Genomic DNA, 22,938 nt, shown 5'->3' on the forward strand with positions numbered 1-22,938 from the left:
GTCAGCATTCACATCCTTCTTGAGCATCCTTCTTGAGCTCCAGCAGCCTCCCAGGGAAGAGATCCTGTAGGACATGGCCCCTTGGGTTGTTCTCTCAGTGGAGAGTGTGCCAAGGGCTTGGTCTGAAGGCTGTATGTAGGATTGGGGTGACGTGTCCAAGCCCAAAAGCTGGCTCTGCATCTGAGCTGTGCCTCCCTAACGTGGCAGGTGAGCAACCCCCCCTGGAGGCCCATTAAAAAAAATACATCTTGTGAATGGGGAATACTTATCTCCAAATTTTCTTCCAAAGCCACGTTTTGGCAGGGCTCACGTGAAGCAGTGCCCAAATCCAGCTACAGACTCCTATGGGTAAGGAGGGACGAGGAGGTTACAGCCAGGAGCTGAGCCAAAGCCATGACTTCGTGTGCTCCTGGCCAGCGCAGGGGCAGAGCGAAAGGCATCGTGTGATTGAGATGCTCCAAGTGCCCCTAGTACCCCATCTGAGAGGCAGAAGAGGAGCCCACCCCAAACACAATGTGCTTTATAACCAGTTCCCAGCAGTGCCAGTGTTAAACCAAGCACTGAGCAAACACAGATGGTGGCAGGGGGCTGCTTCCACTGCGTTTCGCACCAATTCCTTCACTTTTTGGAACCACCGCAGCAGAAGATTTCAAAGCAACACCAATTTACCAGTAAAAACAACCATCCCAGCTGAGCCTCATAAAGACGGGCAAGGGGGAAAGCTCAAAAAGCGAGGAGCAGGGAGGGCCCAGCAGCCAGCAGGTTTCCGTGCCTGCACGCTACCAGGAGATGGCAGAGCGCACCGCGCCGCCTGGGCTGCCCGCAGCATCTCAGCAGCCAGCGCACGTCCTCGGGTTTCAAAACAAAAGGCTGGGGACGGGCATTTCTGAGCTGTGATTCCGTCATTTTTTTCACAGATAGCGATGAAGAAAGAGGATTTGAAGAAGGGTGTTTGCTTTTTTTCCCCCTATTTCCCCCCTCACCTTTTAATCACCAAATAGGCTCAGGTTTCCTTGCAATATTTTGCTAAAAGACTCCTGACAGACTCCAGCAGCAAAACCCAGGTATGGACATTGATGCCCACATATCCAGAACATTCTGCCCCACCCATCAGTGGGACACTGAAAATACGAGTACTGATACAGACTCATGTGTGTTCTGGAAAGTATTCCTAGTTTTGTGCCCTACAGGAATCATACCTTGCCAAAGGAAACCGAGTTTCCAAAGCAGCCCATATGTAAGACTTGCAACCTCTCTGCAGCTTGATGCCTTTGCTCTGAGTGGCTCCTCGTCACAGGGGAGAAGGTGCTAAAAGCAAGTCCTAAGAGATGAACCAGAAGCAATCAGGAGGTGACAAGCAGCCCATGAGATGTTCAGATACAGACAGAGCAAGAGTTCCTGCATCTCCAGCCTGACAAGTCCCTTTTCAGGATATGACACAAACATAACCACAACGTGGGGAAGCACCCCGGAAGGTGAAGGATTTTCTTCCATAGGCTCACACTGGTATTTTTCCTCATGATCCCACATCCTGTATGCCAAAGAGCCATTTCCAACAAGAAAGTGATAAAGAGCAGCGCAATCACCACTGGCACTGCACGATCACATTCAAATCCAGTTAACAATGACACGTCAGGATTAAGCCAGCTGTCAGTAAGCATTTCACTTGTCAGCGCTGAACAAGATAAATCCTCACCAATAATGACACGGCTCCTAGTTCCCACACGCACTTACGGCTGTACATGCCTAGGTAAGCGAGTCTCCAAAATAATGCCGTATTTTACTACGCTGCCCAGAGGCACAAAACACCAGATCAAACACTTCCTCCACGAGGTCTTCCAGCTTAGAGTCGCCACGCTTACAATTAAGATCTGCAAGAAACACAAGGCAGCTCTGAGAGGTGACTGCAGCCGCCTGGATGAGACAGAAACAGATCCCCCTTTGTTGCAGGTACATATTAAAATTAATTCACTGGAGTCGCTGAACTCAATCTGTGCTACAACAGGATGAGATAACCAGGCCAGGAGAAGCTGGCTTATTTAACAGTTGATTATGAAGGAGGTTAATGAAGAATGCCAGCTCCTCACACACCAAAGATAAAGAGTTTCTTCCCCCAAACAGCCCAAGCTCACGGCAGCCTGCTTGGCCAGCAAGGGCTGAGCTCTGCACCGTGCTGCCCGGTGCCCACAGTCACTCACCACGCCGTGTCCTGCCTCTCTGCCTGCACAAACCACCCTGCCGTGCCATGAAGGGAAAGCATCACCCCGAGGAGAAGCCACCATCCCGAGGTTCAGCACTTCCCAGTTGTTTTACCCTGCGTGACCTCCAGAAAATCCCTCACCCTCCCTGGGCACAACTTGTGCCCTTCCTCTGCCCTCCCGGGGGACGAGCTCGTGAGTAAGAGTACTTTGCAGAACAGGGCCAGGGTTCACCAAGGAACATTTTAACCGGAGGCTGAAACACAGCACGTGGTGCTGAGCACGGCTGGTGGCCCCTCAAATCCAGTCTCAGTACATCTGGAAGCTCCCTTTGATTCCCCGTGTAAAGCATTTCCAATTATTCCCCTGGGAAAACAACCTTATTTTGCAGTTACTGGGGTCTTTATCAGCTGGCCCTGATATATATATATATTTTTTTTCCCTGTGACCTAAACTCCAGACAGAACGAGCACATAAGAGAAAACAGCTGCAGGCAGTGCTTCTGCGTGCCAAAGTCAGCAGCATTTCTCCCTCTTTTCACTGGTTCACGCACTTACTGCCAGCTAGCTCACCCAAAAGAAATAGCGATGCAGACTGTCACATGCCTTGCTGGATGAGCAAGGCTTCTCCTCACATGATGCACGAGCAAAAATCCCAACGAGCTCTTTGCTCAGCATGCGAAAGGGCAGCACTGCCCCAGCACAGGAGGAGCCTCAGGGGTGCCTTCAGCAGAAGCATGCCGAGCACTTCAGCTCCTCAGAGGACTGGGATGCTGCAAAGTGAAAAATTAAGACACTGACAAATTAACCTATTCAACAGGACTGTTTGACTGAAGGCTTTGCCCTGCCATTCCCCAGCACTTGAGCACCAAAGGTCATTTAACCAGAACTACTGCAAAGTGGCTGTGGAGACAGATCTGGAGAAGAAGCAGGCTGGAGAAAACGGAGTGGTCATTGCAGCACACACACGTGCATCCCGTAGGGGAAACATCTGGATCGACACACCTGTGACTGCTCAGCCCAGCCTGCCCACCTCCCAGGGGTGGGTTTGTAGGGAGAGGTCGTGCAGGGAGCCTTCGGCCTCAGCACCTACCTGCCACACCGGGAGGACCTTCTCTATGTCGTTCAGGTTGATGCTGTCACCGTCCTCGTACTTCCCTTTCCCGAGCCTGTGGCAGGAAGAAAACAAACAAAAGCATGAGAAACCTCGCTGGAACCTCCGTTAGTGCTCTATTACGGCACAGGGGGAAGATTAGCACTTACTGCAAAGGACCCTCATAAAAACAAAGAGGCTCTCTGAAGCGAGTAGGTTGCGTCTCCAAAACACTCCCACGTGGGCACAGAGCCATTAATGCCAGATGAAATGCTTTTCCCAGCCCTATCCCCTGCACCAGTGCCTACCCATTCGCCACAGCATTAAAACGCTTTTGGTAACACCAGCAGTGAGAAAACCAAAGGCAGCCCTGAGCAGTAGTTTTAGATGATTCAAGTCCCAGACCGAGCAAAACTAAACAGCCCACCAGGAAGAAAAAATGGGGACAGAAGAACCTAATGAAAAACGCTTCTTTTGAACTGCTGCTCGTTTGCCAGCCTCCACAGGAGCTCCTGTTCCCCTGCTGGGAAAGGTGGCGGCGAGTGAGCACAAACACAGATCTCAAACAGGAGAAAAGCAGTAAACAGCAATCAATATGAATGCAAACACACATTTTGAAACACAAAAAAATCGGGGTGAGAAGCCAAGTACTAACAGGCCAAGTACATAGTTGACAGGGTAAGAATAATTAGCCAGCTTTGCTTGTATCAAGAAATGAAAAAAATTGATCACATAAAGCCTGCTACTAGCTGAATGCAGAGAAAATGAAAACAATAAAGAAAAGGTCAGTACACATTGTTCATCTGCATTTACAAAGAATTTGGGTAATTTATTACGCACAAATGATGATGTATTTTGTGGTCAATTAGCGACAAGATATTGTTCAACAGCTTAGTAGGCAGAAACTCTGACCGCTGCAGGTGCAAATATCCAGTGTCTTTAAGTCCGATGAACAACTAATATTGGTGGAATTACAGTAAATGTAAAATGAAAGACTGAAACGTGCTAAAACACCAAACCTGAAGAACAGCAAGCTGAATGGAAACCTCCACAGCCCAGTGGGGCAGACCACAGATTTGTGAGGTTGTGTAAGAGCAACAGGGGACTAAGCCAAGGCAGTGGAGGACTGGCATTTAGCTAACGCCTTAATTGCTTTGTGCAAAATCAGGTGTGCTCAACAGGCGACTTCCACCACACATGAAATTGCTGCTGTACACAACAGGTCTCTCTGTTAGGACCACCTGGCAAGCGCCCTGAACCACGGAGCCATTACGTCTTATTTTACAGAGGGTCCCTCATCCCATGCTTCAAAACCATCTGTAGGGGCAAATAGGAGCTGTTGCTTACTGAGGCACTTAGAGAGTCTGAAATTCAGTGTTACTCATGTTTGTTTTTTGTTTTTTTTTTCAATATTCTGAAAATTGTAAATCATAAATATTTACAGTGCAGAAAAAAGACTTACACAATCATGTGAGTTTGCCTGTCACCTGTCACCAACAGATATGGGAGCCTCCTGCAGATGCTGAGCCTGGGCTGGACCGTGAGCCCAGATTGGTAAACTGGTTTTGCCAAAGTATGAACCAACAGAGAAACTTTGCTGAAAGATTTCTATCCCTATGCCTAAAATGGCACTGAGAAGTCATTTGTAGCCTTCCCAGCCCCATCTTTTAGACCCATTCTTATTTTTGTCATCTTCTATGGGCAGGAGATGACTAATCACTAAGAAAAAAAAAAAAAGAAAGAAAAAAATTACTATATAAAACATGGATATGGCACTTCCTCTGTTCTTTCTTTAGCTGAGATGTGCAGCGAGTTCCATCAGCAATGAGCTGAAGCCTTGTCATAACTTGGGATAAGGGAACAGGTAACACTGCCTGTACCCGAGAACAGCGCTGCCAGTGCGTTAAGCACTTGGACTGAGTGACAAGGAGAGGGGAAACCAAGCTGAGAGTTTCTCAAGTGGCAGAATCTGCAGAGAAACACCAGTTTCAGCAGCACCAGTGAATCTTTTGGTGTCTGTATGCCCATGTACATAGCCTGACCAATGCACAGCCAAAGAATCCAGAAGAAATGTGAAAGCCCTGGAGGCTGTAACCACCAAGACGAGCTGCTTAATGCTCGTGTAGTTCATGCCTAGCAGGTAGGGAATGAACATTTTGATCTAGATGGCCCATGTTGATGCTCTGCTCTTCCCTCAAGTCTTGCTGGGGAGAACAACAGAAGCCCTTCCACTCATTGTAGCTGTAACCAGGATCCTTCCCCCAGTATTCAGAGATGCTTAAATCTAGGAGCCATAGCTTGGATCCAGCATAGTTTAAAAGCTGAACTCTTCCAAGCAATGCAAAACACAGCAAACAGCTCTGCTCTAACCCAGAGCTGGCTGATAGAGGAGCCAAAGAGACTGATTATGAAGTTCTCAGCCCCAATATATGGCCCAACATATCTTTACCAGGTCTTCTGTGTGGGTCATGCCAGCATTGCCACTGCAAAGGAGAGGTTACACATCTCGAGCATCACCATTTATTTCAGGATAGCTATGCATGTGCACAGTACTCACCCTTCTCTATCTATGTGAGGCAGTGGGTGTTTGGAGGTGTTCCGGAGCTTCCTGTGAAACTGCGTGAAATCTAGTTTTTCAGGCTGCAAGTCCCACGTTGCACCGCTAGGAGAGGAAAACCAAGGAGAGACCAAGACAGTGAGTGCCCTCCTAATTACACACAACCTCGCTGAGGAGCTGATGGCCCACACCAGCCTGCAGACGAGGAACACTGGTACTTTGGAGGCACCTCTCTCTGCTCTCACCGGCCTCCGACCTTTATGTTGCTGTGGTGTGCTAAGCCCAGAGATTTGATGTAGACTTATGATGCATCATGACGCAGCAAACACCTTGCTAGCTGCACTTGCTTTTTATAGCAAGGGAGTATTGCAGCAGAGGCTGGTCCAGTCCATGCAGTGCAGATGCTCTCTCTGCTCTAGGGGCCTGGAGCATGTCCCAGGTGGGAACACAACTCCTGCAGTGCTTCAGGCACGGCACACAAATGCATACGACTGGACAGAAAGAGTGTTTCACTGCTCGAGATGGGCAGCACACTTGCTTTCCCCATGCTGAAGCTCATAGCTGCATCGGTCTCACCAGTGCAGCTCTGGGGTGCCCACAAACTATCCTATTAGTACCTTTTTCAGATGTTTGGGCTTCAAACCTCTCCTAAGCAGACACGATGCTTTGAGTAGGTATTTTGTGCTGAGTGCCAAGGACTAAATGCCGAGGAGGAGCGAGGTGAGGCCAGCACCCAGCTGGGCACCCCCAGGACGGGCACACGCACAAACCCTCCTCTCAGAGCGCGTTCAGATCAGCTTACCTGAAGGAGTCGAAGGTGTTGGCAGCCCAGATGTCAGTGCCCAGCATGTCAAGGGAGCCCTCCTTGTTGCCATTCTAGGAAGGAGGGAGAGGTGGTTACTTGGCAGAAGGTGTCCAGCCCTGCCCAGCCTGTGCCGTGCCAGCCAGGAGGTGGCACAGCTCCTTGCCAGCCCAACACAGCCCCCTCGCTCCCCACAAGAGCACAGTGCGAAGGCAGGGAGACACACGGTTTTGGTCTTTGGGACACACAGCTGTGGATGACATGGAGCAGACAACACGTTGGTTGTTGTTGGCCACACTCCACGTGGGCACAAGACCCCCAAGACCCACCAAGACGCAGTGTGCAGGTTGGCATGCTGCCCACGAGGATGCCCAGCACCACGGAAATCCAGGCTGATTGAGATAGGAAGGGACCTCCAAGGTCATCTGGTCCAACCGAGGTCAAGGAGAGCCCCCTAAAGCCAGGTGCCCAGGCCCACATGGCTCTTTAACAGCTCCAGGAGTTCTCTCCAGCAAGCAGAAAGCCAACCACCAGCGATGCACGAGGCAGAGCTGCCCAAGGACCCTCCGAGCACCCCAGGATTTCAGCACAGCACTGACTGCTTCTTCAAGGAGTCATGCTGACACGACCTGGCTTTGCTGCATTAAATCCTCGTGGTGAGACATAACCCTGTGCTGAAACTCCTGCCAGACCCCAGCTGCCGCTGTCCCCAAAACCTGGCATTGCAGAGGGGAGCACACGGTGCACGCAGGCTGTAGGACTGGGGCTGGGAGGAATTGCTAGGGAGCGGCCACACAAACCATCAGACAGCATCGTGCTGAGCTTGCAGGAACGTTTTTTTATCCCCCCCAAGAAGCCTTACAGTATAATCAGACAGGAATTATGAGAAGCCTCCAATAAGCCACAAAGTGCCTCTAATTTTGCAGCGCAGCTGCTTTTTGGAAAATGAGCAGCTCGGAGGAGCAGCATCCAAAGCAAGGACCCCAGACTGCTTCTCGTCCTTCACAGCCCCTTTATGCTCACCGACCTCCACCTACAAATACACAATGGCTCCCCAAAATAAGCAGGCTGCCCTTTTTGAAGTATTCCAGCCCAAATGGTCCAGCTCTGGCTAAAGCTGTGCTGGAGAGCGTGGCATCCAAACGCTCCCTGTCCTACAATTCCCAAGGGACACCACACAACCAGACTCTGCCAAAACAATTCCAGGCTGCTTTCAGCCTCAGCACAGGCACAAAAAGCAGGTTCATCTCCTCACACCCATAACACCCTCACAACGAGGGCCCATCAGGGACTGAGAGCACCTTCAAAATGGTTAGCCATTGCAAGCACGAGTGATTATAAGCACTGCCCTGCTGCAGTATTTCTGGTGGTTTTCTTCAAGGTTGCTGTTTCCGACGGGCAAGCTATATTTACTGAGATCACACATACCCGAAACCACGATAAACCGTCATGCAGACAACAATTATCATCAAAGATTAATATGAAAAAATATTTCTTCTGTCCACGTGCAGCTTTCCTGAGGAACTGCTGTTTCCAAATATTGATAATATACAAGACACACACATAAAAAAAAAAACACACACACAAAAAACCCACAAAAATCTGAGTGCTTCTCAGTGAAGTCCCAGACCCCAGTTTGCCACGAAGTAAGGAGCCTTCTCCCAACAAGGACACACACTGTCAGCGCACGCCACAGACAGATTACAGAGCCATTCCCAGCACAACAAACAGTTTAGATGACAGATACTCAAACAGGGGCATTGCTCCTTTTTTTTTTTTTTAATGTCTCCTTTAAGGGGCGTACAGATTATGACTTTAACCTCCAGCGATCTGCAGGTCAAGATGTCTGCACAGAAATAAACTACAAGTAAAGTATGAAACTCCCACAGACAATTACGGAAGCAGAGATTTTATTTTGAGCAAACGTGAGCAAAAATTCTCTCGGCAGGGAGAGAAATTAATTCTCTAAATACTTAAAGGCATCGTCATGCAGCATAATGAAAACAGAGATGTCCACGTCTTTATAGCATCTTTAGTCTTTATTCCTTCTTTGGTCTTCACCCAGAGAAGAAATACCTCTTCCTGCAGACAGATTCATTTCTCCTCCCATTTCTGCAGACACTGGATATTTAATTACCTATTAATGAACAACCTACCGTAGGATGTCCTAGGAGTTCACTATTGTGGCTCAGGGAAAAAGCGTGAGAGTGTGCAACCGGTTGCAGTGAGGATGAGATAAATCAGCCACCACAGCTTTAAACAGACACAGGTTATGATAACGTGGGAATGGGTTCCTAATGCAACAGGTTGTGTCCTAGAACTGTCGCTGAAATTCAGCTCAGCCCTTTTTGAGCCCTGAAACCAAGCAAGGAGCCCCTGGAGCTCTGCCTCAAACCTGTCTGGACGTGGCTGGCCCAGCCCCAATTCCCAGCAGCTGTGGGGATGTGGTGAGGAGGTCAGACGGGTGCAAGCCTTGGGGCAGCGGATGGATGCTCCCACCCCAACGGGGCTGCAGCTCCTGGTCCTGGCCACGCCACATCCCCATCACCTTTGGGAGATGCTCCAGGTGTCGGCCTGGCTCCACGGGGACGGCGCCGGGGCCAAAGGATAATGCAATGTGCCAGTAAGTTGTGAGTCACCGCGGTCACTTCGAGACAAACGCCCTTGCCAGATGGGATGACAGCCTTTATCCTGAAGGAACAGAGCCCAGGAGAGCCACCAAAAAGCAGCGAGCAGCATCCGTGCCCTCCTTGATACCCAGATCCCAGCCCGGTGCTGGGACTCTACAAAAAGGCTTTAAAAAGGCAAATTCTCAAGTCCAGGGTAAAAAAAAAAAAAAAAAAAAAAAAAAAAAAGTATTTAAGAATAGAAGTTACTTGCTGGCAGCTCCCCCAGGACTGCAATTATAACAGTGAGCAGTTTTAACTTGAAGCTCCCCGTGACCCAACCCTCAGCTTTAGATAATAATTTTCAATGAGAAGGGGTTAGGACTGCCGAAAATTAATTAAGCCACTAGGAACGATGACTGGGAGAGATGGTGGTGAGGACGTCACAAGTGCTCAGAGGCATCCCAGCTTCGGTAAGGCAGCTCCTCCCCCCAGGATGGTTTAAACATGTTTTTGTAACCTGTCCTGGAGACCCGTGAGCACACCCAGGTGCCTAAAACCTGCACCCATCACTGCCCAGCCCCTGGGAGTGCACACAGAAGCAGGGATGGAGCCACATGGACTCTGACTGCTCATTTATGCATGCAGCTTCAGCAAATTCCCCACAAAGTCGGCGCTGAAACGCGTGCGGCCGCCTTTCAAAAGCCAGCTGAGTGTCACGCCGGTTTCTCTCGCCACTCCTCATGACCACTCTTCAGCAAACCAGGCCAGGCACAGAACCACGCTCCTCACCCCACGACTGCAACAGCAGCTCCTCGCCACGCTCTGCACAGATGTGGAACAGCACCCAGCGGTCGGCCGAGCCTCAGTGCTGTCTGTGGGGTGTATTCGGGGATTATTCTGTGTCATGCTACTTTTAAGGAGGATTTTTGGAGTTGTACAGATTCCCCAATGTCTCCTCCTTTTAGGCTGCCTACAACCCGTGGATGCATTTGGTAAAAAAAAACACAAAAAAACAGAGAAGAGCCCACAGACACTGAGCTGTCTGAAAAGGCTCTGCTTGAAGGCTTTTTGTTGAAAAACACCAGTTCATCAAAACTGAGAAAAATACGGACGTTTTGAGCAAGACGGTGCTATCCCTGGTCAAAGACACAGGGATATGTCGAGCCACATTCCCCCAAAAAAGGTCCGTGGCTTTCCAGCAACAGCCCACTTCTGCAGGTCTGTGCCCTCCTCTGTCCCAGCCCCGATCTCTGCAGCACCACTCACGATTTCAGACTCAAGCTCTCCGGGATGCTAGAGGTGGATGGATGGAGCAGGAACACTAGCCCAATGCTCCCAAGCCTGTCCTCCACTTTTGGCACAATCAGCGCCTGTGTGTGCAAAAGTAGGTCCCTGCTTGGATTTCAAGCTGGGAATGGCCCTAAAAACCAAATCAAAGACAAATTCCCCATGGATTTTGCATGGCAGGAAGGTTAACCCCCCCTCTAGCCCTGCTGACGGCTCTCATGGAGAGCAGCTGGACCCTAAGTCATCATTTATCACTGCCCACGTGGTATCCAGCCATATACCAACTTGTAAAGAAGACTCACCAAAAAAAAAAATAATAATTACAGGCATCTCTTCTTTTCCCTGAATAAAAGCACTCCAAGATTTCAAGTGGAAAAAGCACATTTCTCTGCACTAAGCCAGCTGCCTCCAGACCCCGTTCCCAACAGCAATGCGCTCGTGGCTCTTGGGCATCCCTGGGGGCTGGAGGACAGGCAGCTACATCCCAGTCCACTCGCACCCTAGGTGTAGGCACACACACAAGCAGGGTGCTGGGGACGGAGGGCAAGCAGAGGACGCGGTTGGCTCTCACCGTGGCCACCAGGAGTACCTTGGTCGGTTGCCTGCACTGGCTGCTTCTGCCGCGGCTGCCGGACCTGGATCCAGACCCACGTCTGGAGCCTGACCCTGGCCGGGATCCTGCGCTCCCACCGCTGCTGTGATCCCACTCTTCCTGGAAACAACAAACAGCAGGCTTTAGTTGAGGGCAGCGCCGTCCTGCACCCACAAAAAAACACCACAGCCCCCGTGGCCGCGTGCGCAAGCAGCTGGAGATACGTGCCCGTGCCTAATGGCCCTGTTTGGGGGTTTCTTGGAGCCCTTTGAAGCCTCTGGATGGAATTTGCTCATACTTACAGCTTGCAACGAGCTGGCATTGTGGGAGGCTGCAGTGATAAGATTTGGCTCTAGTTATCTAGTGTATGCATGGGGAAAAATAATACTTACCTCCCATAGCTTCATGGCGATTAATTACGCATGTTCAGCAACGCTACGTCCCCTAAAACTGCTTATATGTCCTTAATCCCCTCACAACCCAAACCAACTCCTCCGTTTGCGGCCTTTCAATGCTTAAAGGGCTCTTGTAAAAAGGATGGAGAGGGACTCACAGGGCGGTAAGGCCCTGGCACAGGCTGCCCAGAGACTTGGTGCTCACCGGCCTGACATTACCTGAAAATACTTAACCAAGCAACTCTTTTTGCCTGTTACGGGCCTCACGTTCTCCTTTCTTCTCTTCACACCTGTCCTGCTGTCAAACACAGCAGGTTTCTTGTTCACTCAGCAACCCCGGGGGCAAACTGAGTCACCCCAAAACTGGAATGACGGACCCGACCTGCCAGCTTACCCAACCACACCGAGGTGCTCGGGGAGAAAGGGCTTTTTGTGTCGGGGTAATTGCTCCTACTGCCTTTCTCAGAGGCTTGCAAAAGACTTTTGAAGTGACCTGCGATGATTAAAACACCCGAAATCACAGAGCAAGGAATATTCGAGCTTTTGGCTTTGAAAATGTGGGAAACGAAAGGGGCAGTCTGTGCTCCTGGTGTGAGAGCTGGCATCTGGTTCTCAGATGTGGTTACCTGAGTGCTGGCACTGCCACCACCACGGCAAGGCCACCTCGGCCTTTAGCAGGCAGCAGGACCCATTAAACATGAATTTCTCTTTTTTTTTGTGTCACTGATCCCGGAGGATTGACCCAAGGTGATGGACGGGAGGCAAAATTCATCCCATTTCTGCACTACCCCACTGCACATTCTCCAGCCGCAAGCACAGCAAGCTCCAAGCAAGCTCAAACATCTTCTGGTTGCTGCAGCCTACAAGCAGTATCAGCTCTGAAACAGGGAGGTCAGCTCGTTTTTGGGTAGCATTTAGATGAAGATTGAGAAATTGTGGTTCTTCCCACAAGACGTTGCCTTCGTGGCAGAAGGCACCTTTCCTCCCCAGCACAATTTGGCAATCCAGACATCCCGACGGCTGAGGAACACCGAGTGACACCCAGTTAAGGGAGTTGTTAAATTGGCATGGAGGTGGAAAAAAAATAATAAAAATCTATCAGTGTGAGCTGAGAGACATGGGGAGGTGGCCACTTTGGGAACTTCTGGGAACGAGCAAGCCTTGCAGGCATCCTGAGAAGTGAGAATAATTCGAATTTGACACAGGAAAAATACATAACACAGGCTGAAAAGGCAGCTGGGAGAGATAACTCTTCACCACCCAGCAGTTCAGAGGCTTAGCTACCAGTTTACTCTACCTTACATACTGAGCATCTTGTTCATCTACATCCGAAAAATGTCTGTGCCAAGTGCCGCCATGGGAGCGAGCCAGCACACACACCCTCCACTTTAAAAGAAATGCTGAAAATAAGCACTGCCATTTGGTTGTATTTACCCAACTTTTGGTCATGGTTGCCTGAAGCTATGCAAATGGCAGAAATGTGGCTGGCCACAATAAAACCCCAGTGAGAAACAGGGAGATTGGTGCCATCGTGCACCGACGTCTGGAGGCACCAGACAAACCAGCAGAAACGTCATGAAGTGATTGGGTAAAATCGTGGATATTGCTCTTACTGAATGAATTTGTCTCCTGGCTCCAACCCATGGCCTGGGGCCCTTCCCTGTTCACAATTCCCCATCTTCTGTGCTTTCTGCCCTCCTTTATCCATCCCTCTTAACATTTACATTTAAAAACAAACTATTTTAAAATAAAATCTGCAACCCCTGGGAAATTTCAGCAACTTTTACTGCAGACAGTCTGATCAACTGCAGCCTAAATACATCGTGTTCAAACTCACCGGCACAGCCGAGACCAGGATTTTACCTGACTTTCTGACTAATCGCCCAAGCTGAACAGCTCTCTGCTGCTACCAAAGCAAAAGCTCCTCCACCAGCACCTCTCCTGGGCACTTCCAGCAGCTTTGTGTCCTCCAACAAAGCCTTGTGCTGAAATGAGCCCTCTCCACAGACTTGTTTTTGAGAACAGCGAGGCACCAAACCTCACAGGTGATGCTGGAGGAGCATGCAGGTAAAGATCTTTCCTTAAAAACCAACCACGGAGCAGCCAAAGCCCTCCTCCAGCATCGCCAGGCACAGCAAAACCCTCCTGCTGTGCGCCGAGACGCCGCAGTGTCACCCTCCAGCCAGCAGCACGGCCACCCACTTGTGTCCCATGCATTTTTGGGAAACTCACAGCAAGGTGCACAAATAAATTTGCCTGATAAAACCTCAAAAAAATGGCTGTAATGGCACAGAACTCCTTCCCTTGTCTGTGCCTCTTGCCAATCCAATTCTCCCACATCCAGCCCCATTACTTCTTGCTACGCATCCCCAAAGACCAAGACTCTCCTCGTCTCTTCCCACACCCCAAAAGTCCCTGAGTTCTTGCTCCCAGCTCTTCCCCAGGCCCCAGCTACATTTCTAGGTCCACACTCACCACCAGGAGAGGGGACCTCTGCAAGCTCTGGGGCCTGGAGGCAAACATCGCCCCTCCAGAGCGTGATTCCCAGCGGCTGCTCTCATCCATGCAAATCCCTCTGGCCAAGCTCTGCTCCCCCTTGGGAACAGCAAGGCTTCTGCACATCAGCACCGCCAGACACCCTCCTTCGGAAGCTAGCTGTCAAATCCAACATTTACATTTTAATTAGCAATAATCATATGTTTCACTTACACTGCAATTTTCACCTTTGCAGCTCTTTGAGGCATGAACTAATTAATCCCGATCCCTCTGCCAGCTCAAGACTTATTTCTTCCTGGTGCTTCAGCGTGAGTTTGAAAACCTCATTTGCAGGAAAAAAAAAAAAAAAAGGAGGGGGGAGTAGCTTTCCTTGATGAGCAGGCAATAAATGGAAACACAGCAACTGCCCACGTGGAGATAAGGATGGGCAAAGTTCGCTCTGCTGGCAATGCCGCGAGCTGTAAGTGGCCTGAAGAAAACAGTGCATTCCTGGAGGGATTCCTGGTCCAATTTACACAAAATTCCTCCCATTTGATGCACAGCACTCTCAGGCTAAGGTAGGCCAGAGGAAAGGGACTTTTTGTGACACAAGTGCCTCAAGTTCCAGGTCTGAGATGCCACTGAGATTGCGATAAAGCTAAATCTTTGAATTTATAGGAGGCAGAATTTTGTGTCCAGGCTCCAAGTGTTTCAGGCAACATCTCCCTGCTCATCTAGACCTATTCAGGATCATCTGTTCCAGTTTTTCTACAGGAAAAAGAAGTATTTATAACAGAAATAATCGTTTTAATAATTTTAAACATAGGTTTTAAGAAAAAAAAAGTTATAAAATATACTGCAAATCTTCTAGTTAGAATGGATTTCTATCTTTATTCTAAATGCATTGCATTGAGACAAATATAAAACCAAAACAAACAAACAAAAAAGAAGTTTCACCCTTATAAAAATACCACACAGAAAAAAAAAACAACCGCATACAAAAGAACAAGCAGATATACCAACAGAGACAAGGAAACAATTCGGCTTCCAAGGAATTTGTGTCTTGAGGTGGAGTGTGTCTCGACTGCTTGATGTCTGATAAGGGGGTGCTGGGGGTACCGGCCACACAGCCACAATCCTGCCCTCTGCAGAACAGCTGAGCTGGCAGAGCCAGAGACCTAAACAGGGACCTCAGCACAGGCACTGCTGGAGCTCATCCACCCAAATCCAGGCTCCCAAGCACACTGCAGCTGCAGCCTCTCCCCCGGGAAGCCCTATGCTGGTGAAAAAACATGAGTGTCCTCTGCTTCCTCAGGGTGCCTGCAGCCAACAGAGCTTCGAGGAGGAGCTGAGGGACACAGCAGCACCTCTGTGCCTGCAGGTACCCAGGGATGGGAAGCGTCACGTCATGCACGCAACCTCAAACATCTGTTTTTTTGAAGCAGGTTAAAGCTGGTGCATAACTGAAACAAAAATCCAGCAGAAAAAACAAAAACAAAAACAAAAAAACCCAGCCCCAGGTCTGGGCAGCCTCCTACAGAGAAGCTGCTGGGTGCCTGCAGCAGGATCACTTGTGCCAGCACAAGAAGGTGTCCAAGCATCAGAAAATAGCATTTTGCTTTGCAAGTCTCTGGCATATGATGATGAGCCATGGGGCCAGATCCAGCCAGTGCTCGGTACACCACAGCTCTGGTACTGTGTGCTTCTCCATCAGCCACTCTGGCTCTGTCTCCTCATCCCCCAGGTACGTATCCACCTTCCCTCATCCTCCCCAGCTATGGTATCTGCTCACTGCTCTGGTGAGGGCACAGCAAGACACTTGGCACCACTCAGAGCTCTTCTCCAAGCAGGAGAAGTAAGATTTTACCTATTCTTGTGCCACAGTCCCACCACCCCTGAGGGCACAGACCTGCACAGCACAAGCACAGAGGGAAAGCTGGCTGTCCTCTCCTCCTGCTCTGCCCATTCGGCACAAACGGTGGCTCAGGGTGATGAGATGTCCTCCAACCCAAGCCACTGGTGACAATACACCTTGAGGATGCCCCAGCCTGCAGGGGGATGCTGATGGCCTGAACTGAGCAGCACCATGGGCCAGATGCTGAACCTCAGGGATTTCTGGCTTACTCTCCTCCCTTCTTTCTCCACACACCACAAACGCACTGCCATGACACAAATGTTCTGGACAATGAATATCACCCTTAAAGCAGCTATTGAGCTTGTACAGATGAGAAGTGGAACCAGTCTGCCAGGAGAAACACCATAAAATATAGGAAGCGACAGAGCAAAGGTCCATCTAGCCTTGTATCTTGCGTCCACCAGCAGTCAGCTGCAGATGGGAATGGAAAGCATACACATCCAAAGGTCACGGTGACCTCTCCCTCCCATATATTCAGTATATTCATGTCCCAGATGAACATGGATGTTGCAAACCCTGGAGAGCACGGGGAGCATAAATCAAACACCACAGGGCTGCTCCTTTTTAGAGGGAGCTGCTGACTCACAAGGCGGATCCCAAACACAAAAGCTACACCTGTACATCAGCTAAACGATTTAATTCCTTTCTCTGCAACCCTCCTCTCGGGCCAGATCCGAGCAGGGCTGTGCTGGCCATACAGAGGGAGTGTCACAGCAGCCACAGACAGAAAGCCATTACGAGACGGGTTTTCTCAGGGCTGCTCTTTGATCATGCGCCGGTCACCTCACTACTTGGAGATTTAATTTATTTTTCTGTGAGGCAGGGCTACAACAACCTGTTTTTTGCTGGCACAGCCCCAAAGTCACTCCCTGCCTTTTGCTTTCTCTTTCTGTGTTGGAAGTGAGACAACGACAACTGCTGTGTCCCAGCAGATCCTCACCAGGGCAGCCACAACCAAATCCTGTGGGAAAGCCAAGTCAAAGGCCAAAAACACACCAGAAAATCAAACGTTGGTCCTCACTCTACCTGAGGATGACCAGCATGGAATAGCTAGCCACAACACTAGCCTCCTACCTGCCGAAACAAGGCGACGACATGCACATTTCACCGCCTGTAATACGCAGCACTTGGCACCCTAACAGCCTTTCTAGCCGTGGCTTTATACAGTTGGAGGCCAAGTGCTCATTATCAGAGGGGGCTTTGAGGTTCAGGTGGACCACACAGAGTGACTTAAGGGTTTTAAGGGGACCTGCTACAATCCCACACAGCACAGCAGTCAGACACCTCCCCTGTGCAGGCAGCTGAGACGTCCTCTGCCTCCAGCTCAAGCTCACACAGCACGAGGCCTGTCCCAGGAGGACACCAGCACCTGAGTCATGGAGACCGAGGTCTCACCAGAGATTAGCTGTGATCTCGTGGAGGTGTGGGAACTTCTCAGGCTTCTATTAGCAAGGCTTGGGTGCAGATATCTGCCTTCTGCTTGGTGATGATGGGGGACAGCCACCACAGGGAGGGTCAGGCCTTGCCAGGACAGGGTTTCGGCCTCCCCTCTCCCTCCTCCTGGAGAACTGGGACAAATCCTCATAAACTCTGCTTTTTGTTAGTGCCCTTTCCACGAGAGGAGCCTGGGATGGGGCTGCTGCCAGGCCTTTCATGTTCAATGGCCCCGCTGGATCCCTCAGTGCATACCATACCGGCAGCCTCTCGCTCGATGCATTGCTCTCAGAAATGTCTCAACGCTTCCTACTTGCCCCACGAGGGGAACGCAAGTAGAGTTATTTATATAAAATCCTCCCACTAGGTCTTTTTAGGAAAAAAAATCCCAAACATGAAAAGATTTGAAATGCTTCCATTATCTAAGCCTCCCTCGCTCATAGGGGCAATGCGGAGCGCAGGCAGGATCCGACACACACCATTTCTCACCCCACAGGCTGAAGGACACAGGGGGGATCCCCAGCCCCCATATGCAGCAGGGCTTAGTGTTCACAGCAGGGAACGAGGAGAATTAGGGATAAACACAATGAAATTACAAGACTGGGCTTTTCTCAGCATGCCAAGAGTTCTCAAAACATATGCCACGAGGTCCTGCATGAGCCTAAGATCCACAGTGTGATCCTTTCCCCCTCATGGACTGCCCAGAGGACAGGAATTACCCAAATTAAAGGTTTATGGGGAAATTTTCACCATTTCTAAGCAACTGCAGGGTGCTGGCCTGGGGGCACTGACCCCAATCGTCTCACAGCTGCTAATAGCAGCTGCCTCAGCTAGCAGTGTGAGAACAGGACATGTGTGGGGTGGTCTTTCCCACAGATACCCGAGAACCTCAGGAAAAAATAAAAATTTAAAAAAATATATAAAAAAATTAGGAATATCCTGTACTGCAGGCCGCATCAAGACACTTTATTACTACCCTTCAACAGGCGCATTGCCCACAGAGTGCTCTCAGCCCCCTGTGAACTCATTTGTACAACATCCTATGGATGCTTATATAAACATACACACTATAAATATGTACAAATGTTTATAGAAATACACAGCACACACATACAATGCTGGGGGAGGGAGGAACCTCCCTTTCACTTGCCTTAACCTCACTAGATGCTGGAGACAGCAGCTTCAAAGGCACCAGGTACTTGGGATGCAGAGGGGGATCCCAGGCATCGTCTCCCCTTTAACCTTTGGGAAGCCAATTACTTTTGAAAATGTGGTTCTGGACTTACTCCGCCTTAGCTGAAAGGGAACCAGCTGCTGAATACATTTCCAGGACTAACCTGGATTTCTAAACAAATGCCCTTTCCAATCGCTGGGGTAGAACAGCGCGAGGTACATTGCGGTCACCAGCATATAACACATACTTTCCACTGTAGCTGAAGCCTCCAGGAATCTCTCATCCAAGTATTTTTCAGCTAAAACTGGAGCCTATTGCACAAGCACAATACAAAAATCCCAGCTGGAAATGAAATATGAAAATCGAGAATTCTGTTTTCCAAGAAAAACTCTCAAAATCCATAAAAAATAGCAATGAAAAAAAAAAGGTAACAACATCCCTCAGGAAATAATTAGTAAGCTTTTTTCCCTAGCAGGTTGGAAGAGTGAGTGATAATTTACATGCTAGACAAACACCTTATTAAGGTGTTGTTTTTTTTTTTTTCTTCCTCCAATGTTTAAAGCTACCAGTGAAAAATCCACAGCCAGAAAGAGTAATAAACTGAACTGAATTCTCACCAGCAGCGTTTCACTTGTATATCACTAACAGAAAGAGAAATGTTGCCTGGACAGAAGAACAATAGCTTGCAGCTCCTCTTTGGTGCCAAGGAAAATTTGTTACTCGCTGTTAAAGGAAGCCCAGCATGGAGAGAGATAATTATTAGCTCTGCTGCAGGCTGGGAGAGCGCCCAAACGCAGGGAAAACAGATCAGGAAGCAGAGCTTGGGCATATACGGATGTTATTTGTATATACAAAACAAGCTCTGTGTCGGAGTGGATCAAAAGGGTTTAACGCCCAGGGAAAAAAAATAATAAAAATAAAAACAGAGGGGAGAACAAAAGGGAGCAAGGCAGAAGGCTGCTGACGGATGCACCACTCGTGCCGGCAGAGCAATGCGGTGCATGGGGAGCCCTGCTGGCTCGGGATGCCATCCTCTGACGTTCCTCATGGGGAAAAACCCAGCCCTGCCGACATCCCCGTGGCCCTGGGAGGCTTGGAGGCGGCGGCGAGCCTCCCACCTGAATCCCAAGCAGCTGGCCGTGCTGGCACACGGTGGTGATGGAGGGGAGGGAGCCTCGCCGAGGCTCTGCTGCAGCATGTTTCGGCTATCAGAGCTGCAAGAAATTGAATCCACCATCATGACTGCCAGCTTCAGAGGCTCTGCTGAAGTGAAATCTGCGTACAGTACCCACTTCTTTGCAGTAAAGTCTTCCTGACTTGTCTTTGGTACGTGCAGATGTTTGTAGGCAGTAGGATGGCAAGAAGGGCAAGAGCACCAAAATCTCTCCAAAATGAGATTTTAGATGGGATGAGTTACCTCACCCTTCCCCTCCTCCTTCCCACCAGCTCTCCCTGCCCTTTCTCTGCCCCTCACCTTCCTCACCCTCAATGGAAGAGGATTTTTTAGCTTTGTCCTAGCCCCTTGGTGCTTCCCCTGCTGTGGGAGGGGGAATCCAAGAGCCCCAGGGCCAGAGCCCCATCCTGCAGCTGACACTGCTGGAGCATCACCCCTGAAATATAAGGATATATTTAGGAGCTGAGCAGGTTGGCCTTATCTCACGGGGTTTTGCACTCCTTGCTTGTTTTGTGCCATGCTGTAGATTAAATTCCTGGTTGATACACTTCACTGAGGTACATGTGATCACCAAAACCAACTTACACCCAGCTTCCACTAGGGCTACCAACACAACGCAGGCTCTCAAGATTTGGGGGTTTGTTCCTCTTTCCACCTCACCCTCCCAGCGACGTGATCCTCTTCCCTGCACCACCACCCCGCGTGCAGTGAACATCCCGGCAGACACATAACCAAGGAACACAGCTCCACAGCACTCCCTGATCTCAGCAACATCTCTGCTCCCAGATCAGCCTCCCTGCTCTACACAGCTCCCTCGTACAGGTGTGATGAGGAGCTCTTCAGAAACAGATGGCACATCCCACTTTATGACAGAGAAACACGTTTTTGGTTGGAGCACCTATCAGCACGTTGGAAAGCTGCTCATCTCCTGTGGCTTCTGTAGGAGTGGGCTTTTGGAAGCAGACCCGAGGGATGAAGCCTCTCACTGCTTGCCTACATCCACCTGCAGCTCCCGAAGGGCAAGAAGCCGAGTGCCCCCCCAGGATGTGCTGGGGAGAAGCCCACTCCTCATGCCCCAAGCAGTGCTCCCGGTTGGGAGCTCTGGACCCCAGCACCCAAAACCTGGAGCATTGATCAGCAGAGGCTGGGTGGCACACAACCACACACACACACACAAAGGGGTGCACGAAAGCCCAAGGATGAACGTGCAGCCACGTCCCAGCCACAACATCCCAAAATGCTGCTCCTCAAGTGTGCGAAAACAGAATCTCCACTGTCCTCTAAGCCCTCCAAGAGGGGGAACCGCCGTGATGCCGAGCTGGCAGCACAGGAGACACAGTAGGAGGAGAGAGGCAATGCCTGGGGAGGAAGAGCTAAACACAGCCCTACCTGATTGTGTTCGTGAGACGACGAGCCCTTCCCTCTGGATGGGGAACAGCTGCCATCAAGCTGCTCACTACAATCCGCCGTCCACTGTAAAAGGGATAGAAAGGCATTGTGTAAAATAATAGCCGGGCAGGGGAAACTGCTGTGTCAGCCCACAGCACGCAGCAAACACCGCCCGGGCCAAGGGCATCACCGCACGCCTGCGGGTAAGCGTGTTTTTAGCAGGGACTGCTGGCAAAAGGCAGCAGGGCTCGTGCCCCTGGCTCTGTCAGGACATGGAGCAGCCCCAGCCTTCCCTCTGCAGCACCATCTCTTTTTTTCCAGAGAATCAGGGCTCCTTTTTACACGAGGGATGCTGATCTCAAAAAGCTTTGGCTGGGAAACGCTCCACCCGCGGGTGGCGAACAGAGGGAAGATTCACGAACAATTGCAGGAAGCTCCCGGAGAAGCTGTCACCACCAAAATCTGCGAGAGCCATCCCTGCACACCAGCCACGGTGCCGTGGGCAGCTGAAGGGTGCTCTGCAAGAAAAACACCCCCTGATTTTCCCTGCAGGCTCCAAACTCGGCGGCTCGGGGCCAGCGCAGCCAGCCTGCCTCAGCTGCACCTTTAGAGATCATGGGGGGGATAAAAAAGTGATGTTTTTATTTCAAAATGGGACAAAACAGTGCTGCAGATTCAGCCAAAACGTTACACACCACAGCTGCAGCAATGCCTCAAAATGTTTCAGTTTGGGGCCGTTTGATACCCACTCCACGAGGAAAAAGATACTGTTTAATCCTAAAATCATTTTGATTTTTCTGCCACAGCTGAGACTGAACCTTTTGGACCATTCCCATTTCTGAGGTCTTTCATCCTGGGACTGTCACCGCGCGGGTGCCCTCATACCATGGAAAAATAATGATAATAAAATAAAAGTTTACATCCAAACTGCAGAAACAGCAACCAACCGAGAGCTTCCTGGCAGACAGGGATGAAGCCATGGAACGGGACAAGGAGCCCAAAAGCCACGTAAAGCAATCCCTGTGCTGGGATCACCACGCCTGGCCCTCGGTGGGCTGTTATAACCCACCTCTGCCTCGCACCACCCCGTTCACAGGCTGCTTTCCTAATGTGCAGCTCCTGTTGGCACGTCGGAGCCTTCTGCTGGGAGCAGCTATTTGGGATGCAGCACCAGATGCATCCCCTCTCCAGCAGAGAAAGCATTACTGCGGCCACGAGGAAGCGCCTCGGAGAGATTGAGGAACTTGCCCCAAGTTAAAGATTAAGTCGCCGGCCCAGCCTTGCAGTGAAAACAATTTTCTTGGTCTCAGTCCAGCGCCTCAGCCATAAAGCCATCCTTTCTGCTCTGGCTCTGGCTGAAAGGGAGCCTGCTGCCCTCAGTCAGCCTGGAAAACCCGTGCAGCCCGCACCAGCTCCAGGCAGTGACTCCAGCGAGGGGCAGGATACCTGCCTGTTTATGGCTGGCTCTGATAAGGAGCAATCAGGAAGAGAACAGCAGAAATAAATGATCCCAGATCACTTCTTAGTGCAGATCTGGGGTAGGAGGCAGGTGGGAAAGCAAGCACCTTTTGGAGACAAGAGGTAAATCCTTCTTAGTCCATCCCTGAAAGCATGGCTTGATAAAAGCAGGATACATCTAGAAACTCAGCCTCGCTTCTTGTCCCCTGTGCAGCCCTGAGTAATGCAAAACACTGCACTTCCCTGGTGAGTCACTCTGAAATCATATTTCCACGTAGGGACCCGCAGTCTGAGGTACAACCACATCACGCTGCTTAACTTGAGACGCCTTCAAAAGCAGCATAATTAAAAGAGTCAGTGCTCAAGTCTTCTGTTACTATTTTTCTT

At 50.1% G+C, this 22,938-nt stretch overlaps 1 protein-coding gene across 7 annotated transcripts in view; it reads right to left on the reverse strand.

Annotated features, from left to right (window-relative positions):
* CTIF (cap binding complex dependent translation initiation factor) overlaps positions 1-22,938 on the reverse strand; it is a 120,532-nt gene that overhangs the window by 73,258 nt on the left and 24,336 nt on the right. For 3 of the 7 annotated variants that reach the window (XM_038169921.2, XM_038169922.2, XM_038169918.2), the window contains 5 exons: positions 21,094-21,177; positions 11,135-11,257; positions 6,650-6,723; positions 5,848-5,952; positions 3,291-3,366 (listed from right to left, as the gene is read on the reverse strand). In XM_038169921.2, coding sequence (XP_038025849.1) covers positions 3,291-3,366; positions 5,848-5,952; positions 6,650-6,723; positions 11,135-11,257; positions 21,094-21,177 — 462 coding nt within the window. The remainder of the gene's footprint in view (positions 1-3,290; positions 3,367-5,847; positions 5,953-6,649; positions 6,724-11,134; positions 11,258-21,093; positions 21,178-22,938) is intronic. The other 4 variants (XM_072031636.1, XM_072031635.1, XM_072031633.1 and 1 more) reach the window with 3 other exon arrangements.

Source organism: Anas platyrhynchos, chromosome Z (assembly GCF_047663525.1).
Source record: "Anas platyrhynchos isolate ZD024472 breed Pekin duck chromosome Z, IASCAAS_PekinDuck_T2T, whole genome shotgun sequence".
Classification (NCBI taxonomy): Eukaryota; Metazoa; Chordata; class Aves; order Anseriformes; family Anatidae; genus Anas; species Anas platyrhynchos.